The sequence below is a fragment of the Platichthys flesus genome, chromosome 16 (assembly GCF_949316205.1).
Source record: "Platichthys flesus chromosome 16, fPlaFle2.1, whole genome shotgun sequence".
Taxonomy (NCBI): domain Eukaryota; kingdom Metazoa; phylum Chordata; class Actinopteri; order Pleuronectiformes; family Pleuronectidae; genus Platichthys; species Platichthys flesus.
In genome coordinates this window covers 11,239,054-11,255,820 of record NC_084960.1, presented here as the reverse complement: position 1 = coordinate 11,255,820, position 16,767 = coordinate 11,239,054, and the positions used below count along the sequence as shown (strand labels likewise).

At 41.0% G+C, this 16,767-nt stretch overlaps 1 protein-coding gene across 1 annotated transcript; it reads right to left on the bottom strand.

The window, feature by feature from the left end:
* Positions 1-787: 787 nt before the first annotated feature.
* LOC133971208 (hemicentin-1-like) lies at positions 788-13,959 on the bottom strand. Its single transcript, XM_062408474.1, has 11 exons — positions 13,791-13,959; positions 10,823-11,098; positions 10,040-10,369; positions 9,561-9,782; positions 9,099-9,326; positions 8,743-9,006; positions 5,074-5,337; positions 4,812-4,973; positions 3,480-3,698; positions 3,026-3,265; positions 788-2,064 (listed from the first exon to the last, which is right to left on the bottom strand). Exons 1-11 carry the CDS (start codon positions 13,846-13,848, stop codon positions 1,862-1,864), a joined length of 2,466 nt encoding a protein of 821 aa, XP_062264458.1. The 5' UTR covers positions 13,849-13,959; the 3' UTR covers positions 788-1,861.
* Positions 13,960-16,767: the final 2,808 nt, after the last annotated feature.

The window sequence follows — 16,767 nt, the reverse complement described above, 5'->3', positions numbered from 1 at the left end:
CGTATCAATGACAGGGGAGGAATCGGTCCAAGGTAAGCTGATCAGGAAGGAGGGGTGTTTCCTGTAAAACGGTCACAGACGGTCGCATAAGGAATGTCCTGATCAACGGTTCCTTGTCGCTTTAGTCACATCTCTGTGCTCATGGGGATTCACTGGTAACAGAACTCTGTGCAGCCCCTGATATCAACTGTTCATTCAGTCAGTGCCTCAGCTGCATCCAATGGGAAGTAGTTTGTATGTTATGATTCTATTGTTTCCACGTTCCTTTATCTATTTAGTTGTATTGCCTTGCTGAGAATGATCTGGCTTTTCCATGATTTTGTCATTGTACTTATTTCTTATTTTGAGTCACCTTGTATCTCTGGTTTTCAAAGGTGCTGTAGATATAAAGTTTGTTATTATTCTTATGATTTTCTATCATTGATTGAAAACAAATCTTGCTGGTTATAGTTGATAAATGTGAAAGATAATCCATAAAGTTTCCTAATTTAAATTCTCCTCCTGATTGCGTCTTTGCTCATGACAGCAAGCATTACAGTGTTTTTCATTCATGCATTATTCCCTTGGAAAACGGGGAAGATGTTGAAAAATCCCCGATCTCGCTGTGTTCAGGAAAGGCCAAAACATTTTTTCTGGGTTCTTCTCTGACCTGTACCGCATCCTTCCCCGAGTTTTCTGGAAATTGTATTTCTTGTTTTTGTGTAACTTTCACATATAAACCAACAAACAGACAGAGGTTTTAAAGGTGACCTCCTTAGCAGAGGTAATAAACACATTTGTGTGCACATTTAATTTTTTTAAGGCAATTCTGTTGAAAAGGCACATTTTAATAATAAAATACAGTTTTATGCCAGTCACAAATATTTACAGCATTATTCACAAATACATTACATAGTTTTCATGTCCATATCGTCACAGGCAGGACCTCATCTATTCCATCTTGCAACATACCTATCTGCAGTCTGTCAATAACAATGTCTTCCATCTTTACTGATTCTCATTAATAAATATAAGTTTTTTTCCATTTACATAAAAAATATCCTAAATGTACATTTCTGATAGGCATTAGGCAAAAAAATGAAAATGCCCACAGTCATTCAGACAAAAGCATACAAGTGAGGAACGGGCCAATTTGTCCCCCTGTGGCCGGAGCCTGACACGTTGTGGCACAGCAAAGGGCCAGGCACAGATGAGGCTACAAACAGAGAGAAGTGCATAGTCGCGTACGGAAAGAATAGCGGAGGGACAATGGGCTCAGTGAATGGTGTCGGAACGCAGTGTCCACGCACAGAGCCACGCTGGTCTGTTATTCACACCTTCAGTATCACACTTTCATTGCACTTCCTGTTAATGCGTTCACATCAGTCTCAGGGGCTGCACTTCTTCAAACACATTCTAAAACAACAATTTTGAAATAGAGACACACACGCTGAGATTTGCGTTTGTGTGAATATTAGGGGGCAGAAAAGAAAAGCAAGAAACAAGCGTAAGCGAAACCAAAGTCAACAAAAACATTCTTCGTCATGTTAGTTTGTGCACATGAAAGTGAAGTAGTCCGGCGGAGAATGTTTAAGTTCTTGCTCCTCCCGTTCTTTCTTTCCAGTGAAAACAGGTAGAATCCAGTAGTAAATTTACAAATGTACATCTCAAGCCAAGGCTGCTGGGTTTTTATGATCGGATTATTCTATGAATGGTAAAATATGAAACGTGGGACAATAAATGTGAACCTCGGGGGAATTCAAATGATTTCCAAACAGAGCAGTGGGAGTCACTGTTATCAGGCCTTCAGTGACGGTTGGTGGCAAGAGAGATGCAGCTCATTCAGAGTGGTCGGTTGTCCTGTCCATCAACAGGCGTCCCGCTAAGACAGTTTAGTCATTGGAAACTGCATGTCCCAGCCGTTGTGAGCGACGTTACCGTTGTGGGTGCTGAGTCGGGGGTTTTTGAGGCTGTAGCGACGCATCCTGGTGTTCTTGTAGTAGATCGAGTAGATGAAGAGGAAGACGATGGAGATTGCAACGACGGTGACCGCCACGAATCCAGCGATGAGGGGCAGGTAGTCCTCTGCAACGACAGCAATCACATGCGCCACATGTTAATGTTTTACAAGTCAAAATAATCTGCTCTCACTGTCTGACATGCATTCATTAATATTTTGTATTCCTTGGTTTGCAGCTGTTTGTCATTGTCTATTAAACAAATATGTATATGCCCTTTAGCATGCACTTTCAACCATGGTCAACTATTTTTATCATTCCTGAAAAAAATGGGAGTGATTATTTATTAACCCACTTGATAATAGAACACAAGATGCACGATACTTTCAACAAAACTTACCCAAACCTACAACTCCTGCCACTTCTGCCCTTTCTTTCTGTCTTTGACACAACCATCACTGACAAATCAAACGCTACAATTTTGAAATAAATCCTCTTTGAATGGGTTTTTCCATGTGCTAGGCAAACTTAATTTGTATAAATGAATGCTGTCCAGAGCACGATTATATTTACTGGTTATAGCTAAGCTCACATTTTTCTGTTGACTCACTTCACGAGAGCATCTATCATCTATATTTTTTATGTAATTTGCTCACACAGGTTAATTGAAAGTGAAGTTAATCATTTGTACATGTTTGTAACTTATCATTTCTGAACGAGGTATAACACCAAATTCATCGAAACGTTTTGGCTTCCAACCCTATTCCACTAATCTTAGATATTTGTATTGTTTTTGTTTTGTTCTAATTTGTGTTTTATGCATGTTAGAAATGTCATCAAGCCGTCACTCGCTCCCGGTGAATCCCTCCGGACAATCTCCTGCTGTATTCTCACATGGGCTCACTTGGACATTATCTAGAGTTTTTTACAAGTAGGCTGTCAGGGGAAACTCTGGAGAATGTCTGCAGCTACTGACAGAACCTCTGGAAAATTTCAAGAGACGATCCGGAATTGGTATGAACTAGATTGGTGTGGGAAGAGGTGCATGGCGTCTACTAAAAAGTAAAGAATGGAGTTTAAATTGTTACCCTTTAAAATCACTTCGACCACATAGAAGGTGGATTCAATTTCATTGGTCGCGGTACAGTTGTAGAGGCCTGCTTCAGACACAGTGAGCGTGCCATTGGTCACTCGGAGCACTTTGTTTGTGCTATTCCACTTGATGTTTGGACGTGGGTGACCATCAGCCTCACAGTCCAGCTCCTCAGGGTAACCTCTGAACACTGGGATCTTCTTTGGGAGCTTTGTGGTGTTGATGGCAGGCTTATCTGTTGAGACAAAGAGGCAAGTAGAGCGTTGTGAGGTCAAGCGATGACCAAAACTGATGGACAAGATGGTGAACATCCCTGGTATGTTGCATGTTTATTTACAGACGTGCAACTACCCACGTCATTTCTCAATAATGATTTTGCCTGAGGAGATAAAACACCTGTCATCACTTCCGTCTTAACTGTGACATCTGAGCAGCAAATGTAAACTCACAGTGGACGGTGATGCTGAGCGGCTCGGACCTCATGCTCGGAGGAGGCTGCGGTCCCTCGGGTCCCAGGTCCATCTGAGCCTCACATCTGAACTCGACTCCGTTGTGCGCTCTGTTCGCAGTGATGTTGATGGTGTACGACACATCTACCGGTGATCTGACCACACTGATGTCACACTTTGTTCCGTTCTCAAACAGACAGCCAGCCACCCGCATTGGGCCTGATGGACAAATGAACATTAAAGTTAAGAGGACAAAAGTAGCAGGTGTTTTCGTCCCTACTTTCTAAATCACACTGCACCAGATCACAATTTCCTTCCATTTTACAGTCAGTGTTAGAGATGATGACAGCGAAGCATGACTCTTTTGGGACTTCACTGTCTGCCCTGTCGACATATACCAATGTATCTTGATTTGTCACTAACATCACACTGTCAGACTCACATACACATGCAGAGTCCTTTCTGGAATGCAGTACTTTAAAAACAACGCCCTGATCAAACCGGGTGTTAACAATCGTCCTGAGAAATTAAATCACAAGTGGACAGTGTTAAATTGCAACAACCAAATAATGTTTTATAAAACCCAGCATGAGTTTACAGATATGCCCGATGCCAATGGTAATGAGTATGTCGGTGTGTGTGTGTGTGTGTGTGTGTGTGTGTGTGTGTGTGTGTGTGTGTGTGTGTGTGTGTGTGTATGTGTGTGTGTGTGTGTGTGCGAGCGCAAGAGAGAGGGAGAAAGAAAGCGGAAAGAGTCAGGTGTGACTGAATTAATGTGTTAATGTATGTGTTAATGAACTGTATTCTATGAATAAATAAAAAAAGAATAAATCATTATGTGATGGTCAGTGTTGATATTAGGACTTTGGCCACAAGCAAATCAGTGAGACCCTGGGAAGAGTGCCAGCTGAGGAGGCCGTCCAGAACCCAATCAAACAGCGATTAGGAAAGTGGGCACGTGATTGCATTTGTTGTCCTTGTTATATGCTGAAGCCACATCCGACTGCTCACAAGCACATTATCCCTTCAATTAACTTCTCTCACAATCTCTGACAATCCGATTTTCCTAATTATGTCGGTTGTTTACAGAGCAACACCTGCATAATAAGTGGATAATGCGTTACGTTGTTGAAGTAACTGATCTGCAGTCATTCTATTTGTGACCATAAGCTTCAACTTGTCTTTTGAAACAGTCCCTTTTAATCAATGTTGGGTGATTATTATTTAATGTCATCAGCGTCATCTGCTTTCAAATACACGTGAGACTAGCACTGGTTACATTTCCTTGACCTCCCAGATAAGGCAGAGCATGTGTAAACAAAGATAACCCACCTCCGATAAGTGTTTGGAGGGTGTCATTTCCTTGATACAAGCGCACAGTGAGGTTCCCTGCAGGGGCCACACTGATCACGTCACACTGCAGCTGGAGCCCACTGCCCTCAACCACTGACGTCCTGTTATGGACAGGGCGGATGGAGACGCTGCCTGGGGTTTCTACCGACGCAAAATACAGTGGAGTGAAACAAAAATCAGGATTAAATGATGGTTTAAAGGCGATGACAGTGAAAGGACAAAACAAGTTATTCGGACATACTGTAGAGAGTGAAGTTTAAATATTTTTGGCATGGTCCTAATCCTCGAAACGTAGCGGTACAAAAAGGCCTCGGGTCCCAGTCTTCACGGGTCTCAGGGCTCCAGCTTTCATTGTAAAATTTAATCCCGTGCACTTCCCAGGATATCTCTGTGACACTGCTTGCGCCGGCGGATGTCGGTTTGCACGCTGCGGTCTGGGTCGGCCCCCGGTATGGTATCACCATCCTGTGTGGAGTAATTTCGATAGGGCATTCCGGCTTGGCATCTGAGGAGCGTAGGGCGAGAGGGAGAGGTGATAAAAAATGTTATTCCAGCCCAAGTCAATACACATCCATTATCGTGACACAACATTCCCACGTCCAGGGCTGAGGTTGAATGGGGTTGAAAAGCCACATAGTTGTAAAACAATGAAGGATAATGTGTGTGTGTGAGGGGGGGCGTCTAAGGAAGGAAGTGATCCCTCCCTTAGGAAACTGCACTTGCTGTCGAGCATTCTTTCTCCTGGAGCTTGTTGTAGAATTCATTTCGGAGTTAAATGATAGTTATATGATCATATTACTAATTCTCATGAATAATACATACAACTAGGGCTTTGTTAATAACACAATATTAATATAAGCGTCCAATATATATCAATATATTCTGTGAGCACAGTGAGCAGGTATAACACATAATTGATCAACCTCAGATTTGCTGTTTATCAAGGGGTTTGTCATTCTCCGCTAAGAACGAAGGATTTAAAACCACAAACTTCACTTAGAAGCAAAAAAAAAAACACTCTTTAAATTTAGACAGAATTGTAATTTGATATTGATTGTGATAATTATCAATTGCACTGATGTAGACATGTAAAATCATGAGGGTGTGAGAGGAGACTTGAAACTTCCCTACAGAAGACTACGTTCTTATTAACCGTTCATTCAATAACTTATATTTATAACTGTGAAATACATTGAAGTAGGGCAAAAGCCAAAATAAAAGCTGTAGGAGTAAATACAGTACATTAAACAGCTGGAGGTAAAACAAGGCTAAAATTTCAAATTGCTTTTAATCAGATACACAGATACTATAAATGTAGTAATGTTACTGCTTTTCCACTAGTGCTGACACACTCAGTATTATTGTCTTTTGTTCCCATTTAAAGCACAGGCAACCTATACCAAGGATATGACTCATTAAATCCAGACTTTCCAGTCTCCTCTTTATTTTTAAACAGCACTGGGAAGCCTGGAGTTAGCTCGTGCCACACAATCCGGGCTCTTTTTTCTTTAGAAACTTAATCGAGTCATTTCAGAGAAGAAAACACAAAGATCTGCTCAACTTACTCGGGTCTGTCCCGTTAGAAAGCGACAACAGCAGCTCTACTGTCAAAACCACTGGAAGCAGACGAAAGGAGTTTAGATCCGGCATTGGGAGAAATAAGAGGAGCTTTGTTTACTGCTTCCGTTTCACTGACTCCTGCAGCAGAACAGCCAGCGGAGACTTGTGGAGCTTTTTTTTTAGGGGGAAAGCTACCAAGCTAAGAAGTTATTATGGCTGCATGCTCTCACTGCTCGGTCTGAGCCTGCCCCCGGTCCTGCATCACCACCGGGCAGGAAACCCCTCCCCATTCAGCAACACGCACACACGCACACACACACACACACGCGCGCACACGCACACACACACACACACACACACACCTTACTAGGCCTAACCCTTACCCAAACCCTAACCACAAGATATGTATATTATATATGAGAATTGTGCTTTAACTGACCTGATTAATTCCTCTCACTAAACCTTTGCCCCCCCCCCCCCATACACACACACACGTTTTTTCTTTCTTTAAATAAGTCTTATGTCGGTCCTTCTATTAATGTTGATTTTAAATGTATTAATTACGGTAATCTATCACAGCATACCACCCTGTTTGATTAAACAACCAGGGGGAGGCTGTGGAGACTGAAGGAATTTTTATTAGAAAGTTAACTCCCTTCGCCTCGCTGACCTGGTGTCTATTTAATTTTAGATTTTTATTTAAAGGGGTAGTTCACCCAGAAATGAAAAATTCACCCACCCCTCCATCGGAGAGGGGTGGTTGAAGTATTTGAGTCCACAAAACATGTTTAGTGTTTCAGGGGTAAACAGTGTTGCAGACAAATCTAGTACAATTTAAGTAACTGGTGACCACTTCTTCCACCGTAAAAAGAAAGCCCGGAAACGGCATCATTTACACCTTGTTTTATGCCTAAATGTTGAGTATAGCAAGTTGCGCGGTAGTCATGAGTTTCGAGTTGAATTTAAATGTTGGAGCATACAGATGCTTGGATGACACCAAAGGAGCAGTATGGAGGCATTTCATGTTTGTTTGTTTATGTTTGAAGAAGTGGTCCCCAGTTACTTCAATTTGTTTTGTGGACTCAAACACTTCACCCACCACTTTATTGGCATAGTGGTGAGTCGATAATGAGTGAATTATCATTTTTTAGGTGAACCACCCCTTTAAAAATGTTATGAAGGCCCATTTATTCATGTTAATTAATACCTTACCCTTTTTAATTAAACAACCGGGGAAAGACCGTGGAGACCCAAGGAATTTTTATTAAAAAGGCCAACTCCCTCAGCCTCGTTGACCTGGTGTCTTTTTAATTTAGAATTTATATTAAAGTGTTTTTCCTAAATTTTTTTTAAACCTTATTAACATCGCTTTAACAAAGTTTTTTTTGTTAAGACCCACAATCCCAATTTCCCCATTGCATGTAGTCCTTGTGTGTGCGTGATTGTCGGACAATATAGGAATCTTAATCTTAATCTTAATCTCAATATTAATCCTAATCTTAACCCTGAAACTGCTTATTGAAATGGGTCAGTGAGGACTGGCCAAAAAGTCTGTAGGTTGTCGGCTCTTTTAGATTAGCTGTAGTCTTCATCTCCGATTTTCTCCATTCAAACGGATAGACTACTTTTTTTCTTTGCACTACATAAAAGTTTGCAAATACAATAGCCAGGACATACATCAACTGTATACATGGTAACAAAGATAGGAACCTTGGTTTGGACCCTGGTCCAGACTTACTGATGAGGAAACACCCTTGCAAAGGAACAAAAATGCTCCGTCGGTTTGAATCACATGAGAATTCCCATCACGTTTAATGTTAATGCAGCATTGGTTCCAGGAAATTTTTCCAAGGAACTAAAATGTTCCTTTGGACCAGTGTTTGCTGGCTTATCCACTATTTAAACTAGTATGCTGATGTGAAAAAAACTGATGTCTACAAAGCTGTCCCCCCCTCCCCCCCCCAGTCCACCAGGTGGCGGTAATGCAGAAGACTCAATGACAGATGGATGGGACATGGACCAAAATAAAAGGTCCAAGTACAAGGTAAATTTTTCATCGTTTTAGTCATTTTAGGTGGTTGATATCCCACTGATGTATGTTTAAGGTCAACATTTGTGAGTAAGTTTGGTTCTAATTGGTTATTTGATGCTCATGATTGACAGCTGAGACTGTCTCGTGATTGGTCAAGAGTGTATATCAGTGGTACCTCAATACTGTTGCTCCCCCCAAATCCAGAAACCCAAGATGGTCTGGAATGTCCGTAGAATTACTTTTCAAGTTTTTTTAGGTATTTCAGTGAGTGCATCAGGCCTTTTCGTTTATATGGTCACTATGTTAAATTGACCTTACCTTTCACAGTGAGTCTGACTGTTTTAGAGACATGTCCTCCTTTATTGGAGGCGAGACACGTGTAGGAGCCCATGTTGTACCCAGTGGCATTGTGGATGGCCAGAAGGGAGTATCCCTCTTCATTTTTCTCCATCACATTGGTGGCATTGAAATAATTCCAGATATATGTTGGCCTTGGGTTTCCCTTGGAAGAGCAGTTCAGGAACGCATCAGAACCAATCTTAACTTCAGAGTCTTCGAGCTCAACTATGAGTGAGGGAGGGTCTGCGGAGAGTTCAATCCAGAAAAATCAGAAAAAAAGAAAATTCACAGAATATAAAACACTTTCACTCATAATGTTCATCAATTTAACTTACACATGACATTAATCTCCACTGTCACGTTGACACTTGACCGATTGTTTGAAGCTGTGATCACGTACAGCCCTGTGTCATTTCTTGTTAGGTTCCCTTCAAGTTTACCCCCCCCACCATCTTTGTACCATGTTTTCTTCGGTTCAGGGTAGCCCTTGACCGTGCAGTTCAGGTTGAGAGGAGAGTGCTCCATTATAGTGTAAGAGCGTGGACACATTAGCTCTGGTCCATCTGAAAGCAAAATAAAACATATTGTATTTGCATATGTAAGTCAACAAAATAGATAACATAAGCCTGGTTGTATTTTTGACGTTTCCGTGAATAATTGTTAAATATGATTTCTTTTGAACAACAAAACTACAACTTAGTAAGTACAATTGATACAATAAAAGCCAATATCATAGAACTAATTTAGAGTTGCAGTATTTTGGTAGATTTGCCATAACAACTGAATGTGACACTCACACATCACCAGAACCTGGATGTCTTTTGTGAGGTTGGAGGCACCCTGGGCCTCAACAATGTACCGCCCTGCGTTCTCCCTGGTCAGAGGATGGCTCGGGTCCATCAGCTTGCCATCTTTCATCCATCTGACCGAGGGGGTGGGATTTCCTTCCACAGGACACTTACTCTCCAAAGTTTCCCCTTCCAGTATGTTAATGTCAGAACATTTTACTTCTGGTCCATCTGTGCAGAAGCAAAAACACACAAAATCACATTTATTAAATTTTGTTTTTGTTTACTAGATGGAAAGCAGTTAGGATACATCCATACAGTTTTATTACACAGAAAACAAAAAATGTAGTATTGCAAAGTGCGATTTAGGGCTGCAGCTGACAAATATAATCTTATTTAAAAATCGGACTTTTTTGAACGGCTGCACTGATTATACATTTGGGATATAAAACAAAACACTGTGTAAATACCTACCCAAAAATACTTACAGTGAACTGTAATATTAATCTCTTGTGATGATACATTCAGTTGTGGCCCCTCTGGCCCGAGGTCCATAGTTGCCTCGCATCTGAATGTGACGCCATTGTCCCGTCTAGTCGGTGTAACTGTGTAAACAGATAGCTCATCCACTGGTTTCTTAGTGGGAGTTTTGGTAAAATTGAACTTGCTTCCTGGTCTATCTCCTTTGTACCACGTGACAATGAGATATTCCACAGGTGCCACGTGTCGGATGTGACATGTGAGGTTATATTGCTTGTTTTCTCTCATCACACCATGGGAGTCGCTGCTGGAGTTGATTGAGATGTTTTCTGGGAACGCTAAAGGAAAAGTAGATGTTAGCCACATAGCAGAATTGTTTTGCCCCAGATGTGGCCCAAATGTGGTCCACACTGTCACACTGCCACAGTGTCATCAACCCCACACAGTGCCTGGAATGATGGCACTTCTGGCCCACAAGTAAGCCATAGCAATGCCACCTGTCAACTTTGAATAGCACAAAATTTGTTTTGCGATATTTTGATCTCTATTTGGGTTCATATCCAGATTAAACCTTGGGTATAGAGCCAGATGTTTGCCAGAAAAGGTCCTCTATTGGGATATTTGTGCCACATGTGCCATTTTACAACTGGGCCTTTTTACGCTCAAATCCATTTTGTCTGGGCCAGAAGTACTGCATCATTGCCTGAAGTGGGTCACATCCAGATGCTATCTGGGTATGAAACACAGTCACAGCATTTTTCCACTCTGTGTTGATTAAGAAAAATACTTACTGTAAAGAGAAATGTTTAGGTTTTTTTGGCACTGGGGACCTTCTTTCATATTTTTAAGGTTGATGAAGCATTTGGGAGAGATGGTCCATTCCGTCAGCTTCCCCACAGTCCAGGTCGAATGGTTGACCATCTCTAGAGAGCGGCCTCCTATTTTCGCCTCCCATCCCATTCCGGTGTGCTGTCTCACTGATGTGCTGCAGTTCACTGAGACCGGGTCTCCATATTTCACCACAACTCTGGGGGGGCTCAGCTCAATGGGACAAGTGGCTTGCACACCTAAGGCATGGAAGTGAAGGTATGTGTGTTATGTTTGTATACGTGGAACATTTAATTTCACCTTTTCCTTCTCCTATATTGTCGATAGGTGAATAAAAAGGAGATTGGTCCAACAACTGCAGCCCATTAAGGATTCCAATGTATTTCAAGAGCTATAGTTATTTTATCAAAAGGAGAATGTCTGGCTAAGTCAGGCAATTTTAACCATGTGGATTTTCAGCATTCACTATCACTAATAGATTATAACCATTCCTCATTATAATGCTTGTTTTCCTAAACAGGAAAGTCAGTGAACTGAAAACATTTAGCCTGTACACCATTGAATATTTCTACTATATTGAAATATTATTTCAATATAGAAACTATAGGATTAGAAAAGGAAAAAAAATTCTGGCAAGTTGAGCAGCACCTAAATGGTTCTCAATCTAATCCAGTCAGAAATAATCATTGTACAATAAATACATTGTGTTCCATAATCACATATTTATTATTAAACTAAAAACCTTCACTTTCACTTTCACTAATGTGAATGTGTGTCCACAATAATACAGAAAACATCAAATATAGTACAACCCCAATCTCAGAAAAATTTTGGACGGTATGGAAAATGCAATAAAAAAAGACAGCAGTGATTTTAAAATTAAATTTGAACATAAGCTATTTTATGTTTTGTCTGGTCAATTTCATTTTATCTGTCAATAAACATCCATTCCTGCCATTCAGGCCTACAACATATTCCCAAAAAAGTGGGGCTAGTGGTTGGAAATAGGTGATGTCAACAGGTGATTGTAATCATGATTTGGTACAAAAGCCGCATCCAGGAAAGGCCTAGCTCTTTAGGAGTAAAGATTGGCCCGGGATCGCTAGTTTTCAAACCAATGTGTGAGAAATTCATTGAAATGTTTCAAAACAGTGTTCCTAAAAGAAGGATAGGAAGGGATTTGGATATGGTGTCCTCTTTGGTGCATAACATCATTAAAAGATTCAAGGAATCTGGAGGAATTTCAGTGCATAAAGAGCAAGGGCTCAAGCCTAAGCTGACTAACCGTGCTCTCCGATCCCTCAGACGAAACTGAATCAAGAATCATTTGTCTTTAAGCAATATAACCACTTGGGCCTCAAGATTACTTTGGCAAACCTTTGTCAAGCACTACATCCACAAATGCCAGTTAAAACTTTACTATGCCAAAACGAAGCCTTATGCTAACTGTGGCCGGAAGCACCGGAATCGACTTTACTGGACTCGAAAGCATCTGGGATGGACCGTAACACAGTGGAAACGTGTATTGTGGTCAGACGAGTCAGTATTTCAGGTCTTTTGGGGGAAAAATGGACTCTGTGTACTCCAGACCAAAGATGAAAAGGATCATCCAAGCTGTTACTAGCAACAAGTACAAAAGCCCGGGTCTGTCACGGTCTGGTGTTGTGTCAGTGCCCTTGTTAAAGGTAACTTACACTTCTGAGATGAAACCATTAATGCCGAAAAGTACATAGGGATTTTGGAGCAGCATCTGCTGGCTTCAAGACAACATTTTCCAGAAACGATAATGCATATTGCAACAAGACAATGCAAAACCACATTGTGCACAAATTACAAAGGCATGGCTGCCGGAAGAAGAGGGTGGGTTAGCTGAGTCGGCATGGGTGCAGTCCCAATTTGGCCACAATAGAGAATATGTGGCGCCTTTTAAAACCCAAAATGTAACAACGTTGACTCTGTACTGTTGCCCACCTTAAGACTTGTTTGCAGGAATAACGGGACAAAATTACCCCTGAAATGCTTCATTACTTGGTGTCTCGAGTCCCTGAACGTCTTTTAAGTGTTGTGAAAAGGAATGGCAACATTACAAAGTGGTATATTTTTTACTGTCCCAACTTTTTTTGAAGTATGTTGCAAGAATCAAAATAGCAATAGGCGTTTATTCTGAAAAAAACAATAGAATTCATGAAGTCAAACATCAAATAATGTACTAATTGTTTTTATTGTTATACAGTTCAAAGATCATTTATAAATCACTGTTCTCAGTCTGATTTGGGGTTGTATAATGTAAGAGTATTAATGTGAAAAGGACAAATAATATGAGAAAAATGAAATATAACAGAATATGTTCTCTGTGTATCCCTGTATCCCTGTATTCCCTAAAATGACAAGCCCCCAAATATACAGAGATCATTTTGATTGTTTTTAATATGGGCTTCATATAAAAAAGACACATTTAAAAGTTTATAAGGAGTTCAACACAGAACATATCTCAGATGTACAAGATCTTTAAGGATTGGTGGTTTACAGTCAATGTGGTGTCAGGCTATTGTTTTCAAGGGGATACAGTTGACAGTACTAATTAGTAATGTACAAACTCTGACATCAAACATATTATTTATTATGGCATGATGGGTTTATGTGAAACTTCTTTTTCCCACTTTGCTCTGGATCTAGTTCTTGTCAGATGACACCGCTCCCCTCTGGTTAAAGTAAAGTTCTGCACCTATTCGACGTGTTATACGTTCACCCAGTGTCTTACTGCAGATGGATGCACGCGGCTCTGATCGAAGACAATCAAATGTCACAGAGGGGATTTTTTACAAAGAGCCCAGTTTACCACGCACAACGTGACACAATCGATTCCAGGGTCTACTTTACTACGCTCGTTGACTATCGTTTCGGTGAATAAAGGTAGCGTATGCAGCCTACCTGTCGCAGTGAGAATGAACCCCACGAAAAATGGAACAAGTGATGTTGCTCCACTCATTTGATAAGAAGGACGTTACTCCTGCGGTTCAGTCCAGCTCTGCTCGGAGGCTCTGCTCGGATCACGCTGTCCACTGAGCCACTGAAGTGCATTTAGAGCTGAGGCACAGAGACATATATTGTTCTGCCAACACACTCATACCTAAGCTCTCTCTCTCCCTCTCTCTCTCTCTCTCTCTCTCTCTCTCTCTCTCTCTCTCTCGCTCTCTCTCGCTCTCTCTTTCTCTCTGTCTCACAAACACAGTCCCTTGGTAGATTGTGTATGTGTGTGTGTGAGTGTGTGTGTTGGGGGGGGGGGGGGTACATTCATGAGTCAGACAGTGTTACATAGCCTGCATATTATCACTCTACTCAAAATATATAATATATAACATGATATAATCAAATATGATGTAATACTATAGTAGATTACAAGATGATCAATAAGTTAACATTTAGACCACTGCAAATTATTTCATGCCAATTGCATATGAAAATCTGTCAGATATATTTATTTATTTATATATACAGTGGTGGCCAAAATTATTAGAACACTAGAGGTTTCAGTTGTTTTTGTTGAATTGGCCATTAAAATACCCATTAAACGAATGAAATATCTACAAAGTCATCAATGATGCTCTATAAACAATAGAATAGAGCCATATTAAGGAGATATAGGTAATTTCCCTTACAAAAAACAAGCTAGGCCTATTTCCCTGTCAATGTTTAGACCGCCATGATGCCACCAGTTCACACCAGAATCGAAAGGGGAGAGGTGGAAAAAATAAACTTTCTGACAGACAAGTGAAGCATCTCAAAATTCTAAGTCTTAAGGATCGAAGAAAGACCTCACGAGAACTGTGTGATGAGATCAACACCACAATGACTGATGGTGCAACAGTGTCTTCAAGAACTTTGCGATGGGAACTGGGAGAAGAAGGAGCAGCAAAAAAAAAATCAATACTGAGAGAGAAAAATAGAGTGAAAAGCCTGAAATTTGCAAAAGAACACAAGAAATGGACAAAGAAAGATTGGTATAAAGTGTTGTGGACTGATTAGTCCAAGTGTGACATTTTGGCGACAATCGAAGAGTGTACATTGACGGAGGGTGAGGGAAAAATATAAAAATGAGTGTCTCTTGCCAACAGTTAAATATGGAGGGGGTAGTACATTGGAGTGGGGTGCCATTTCAGCCTCAGGAACTGGTGACTTAGAGAAAATTGAAGGCACAATGGATAAGAAAGTATACCACAACATTCTGGTGAGGCACAGAATAGTATCTGAGAGTCGTCTTATTGGGCCTTGAATTATTTTCCAAGAGGACAATGATCCTAAACTTCTTCTAACTATTGCTGGAACTACCTGCGACAGAAGGAATCTGCTGGAACATTGAAAATGATGGACTGGCCCCCTCAAAGTCCAGACCTGAACCCCATCGAACAAATTTGGGGCGAGTTGGAAAATAAACTGGACAGATCTATTGTAAATTCAAAGGAAAGCCTTTGGCTTGAGTTGCAGAAGGCAAGGGATCAAATAAGTGTTGAAATTCTCAGAAAATATATTGACACTATGCCAGAGAGATACGCAGCTGTAATTGCTGCAAAAGGTGGACATACCAAATAATAAAGTTAAAAGTGGATAAAAACAGTAGTCACTTCATCTGTTATTTGTTTGTGCTCAGCGGAACCATCTGCATGTTTCATGAACATTATGAAATTAAAAGAGAAACTTGGTGACAGTGATGGTATCAAATTCCTTCTCTCAGTCAGGCCTAGCTGAGCTGCTCTCTATGCGCGCTGGCAGGCTTTACAACATGCCCACACTGTAAGGTCGCCAGCGCATTTGCACCCACACACCCACATCTCGAGACAGATTGTGTGTATTTAGCTCTCCCAGCTCCACGTCTGCATATTTCACACAGAATGTTCTTCTGGATCATTTTTTTATGTGACAGTGATTCAGAGACACAGCTCTTGTGTATTTCTTTAATATATACAAGCTCATTAACTTTATAGTACATTGTGTGTGTATATGGGTGGGTGTGTATGTGGGTGGGTATTGTTTTATTGTCATAAAAAAACGTTGACTTCCCAAGAACATTCCTGCATCAATAACACACCTCTGAATGTCAGGAAGATACAAGATTGAACACTGCATTTTCCACACACCACCCGGCATACTGTCACATCCTGCTTTTAGTTTCATATTTCACAATTGCAGGAAATGCCGGTTATAAATTATATGAATTCCTTGAAATAGAGATATTTCCCTGAAACACAGATGAGTGAATGTTGGGATTTTTAGGATGATTCACCTTGAGGGGGTTGAATTTGAATTTGAGAAGTACATGTCACAATAAATACGAGATCTGGAGGCCAAGGCACTGATTATGCAGGAAGGCAAAGATAGTGTGATGACATTCTCCCTCTTCTCTTGTGCTTGTGGCCCAGGGAAACGATTAATAGAAACAGAACATGGCGGGGGGGGGGGGGGGGGGGGGGGCAAATGAGAGAATAAACAGCTGCACACAGCCAGTTGCCTTTAATCCAGCTGGGGTCAAGGGTTATTTGAAGAGTCCATCAGATGGGAGCAGAAGGACAAGATAGAAGAAGATGTGGGACGGGGGAGGCGCTGAAATACAAACAGGGGGCTTTGGTTAAGAAAACAAGCATTGAGATTCCAGTCATGTTGCTGAAACACTCACTATTCCCCCCCCCAAAAAAAATAAAAGAGGCAGTAAACTCACCACTCTGTACTCTGAAGCCAGGAGCCTTTTACACAATATCAGTGTTTTGCTGCGAAGTCAGAGGAAAAGAAAATTAAACAAAGCTTCATCAAACAGAAGTGATATAGATGTACAGACACTTCCTGATGTTGACCTCGGAGAGGCACGTCGGCTGAGGCATTTCCTCATCATGTAGATTACGTGTGTTCAGGGGAT

Coding starts and splice junctions, on each gene's coding strand:
- LOC133971208 (XM_062408474.1), bottom strand. CDS start 13,848: ATGAGTGGAGCAACATCACTTGTTCCATTTTTCGTGGGGTTCATTCTC. Junction 9,327..9,560: donor CATCCAGGTTCTGGTGATGT/GTGAGTGTCACA, acceptor TTTTGCTTTCAG/ATGGACCAGAGCTAATGTGT. Junction 4,974..5,073: donor TTTAAACTTCACTCTCTACA/GTATGTCCGAAT, acceptor TTGCGTCGGTAG/AAACCCCAGGCAGCGTCTCC.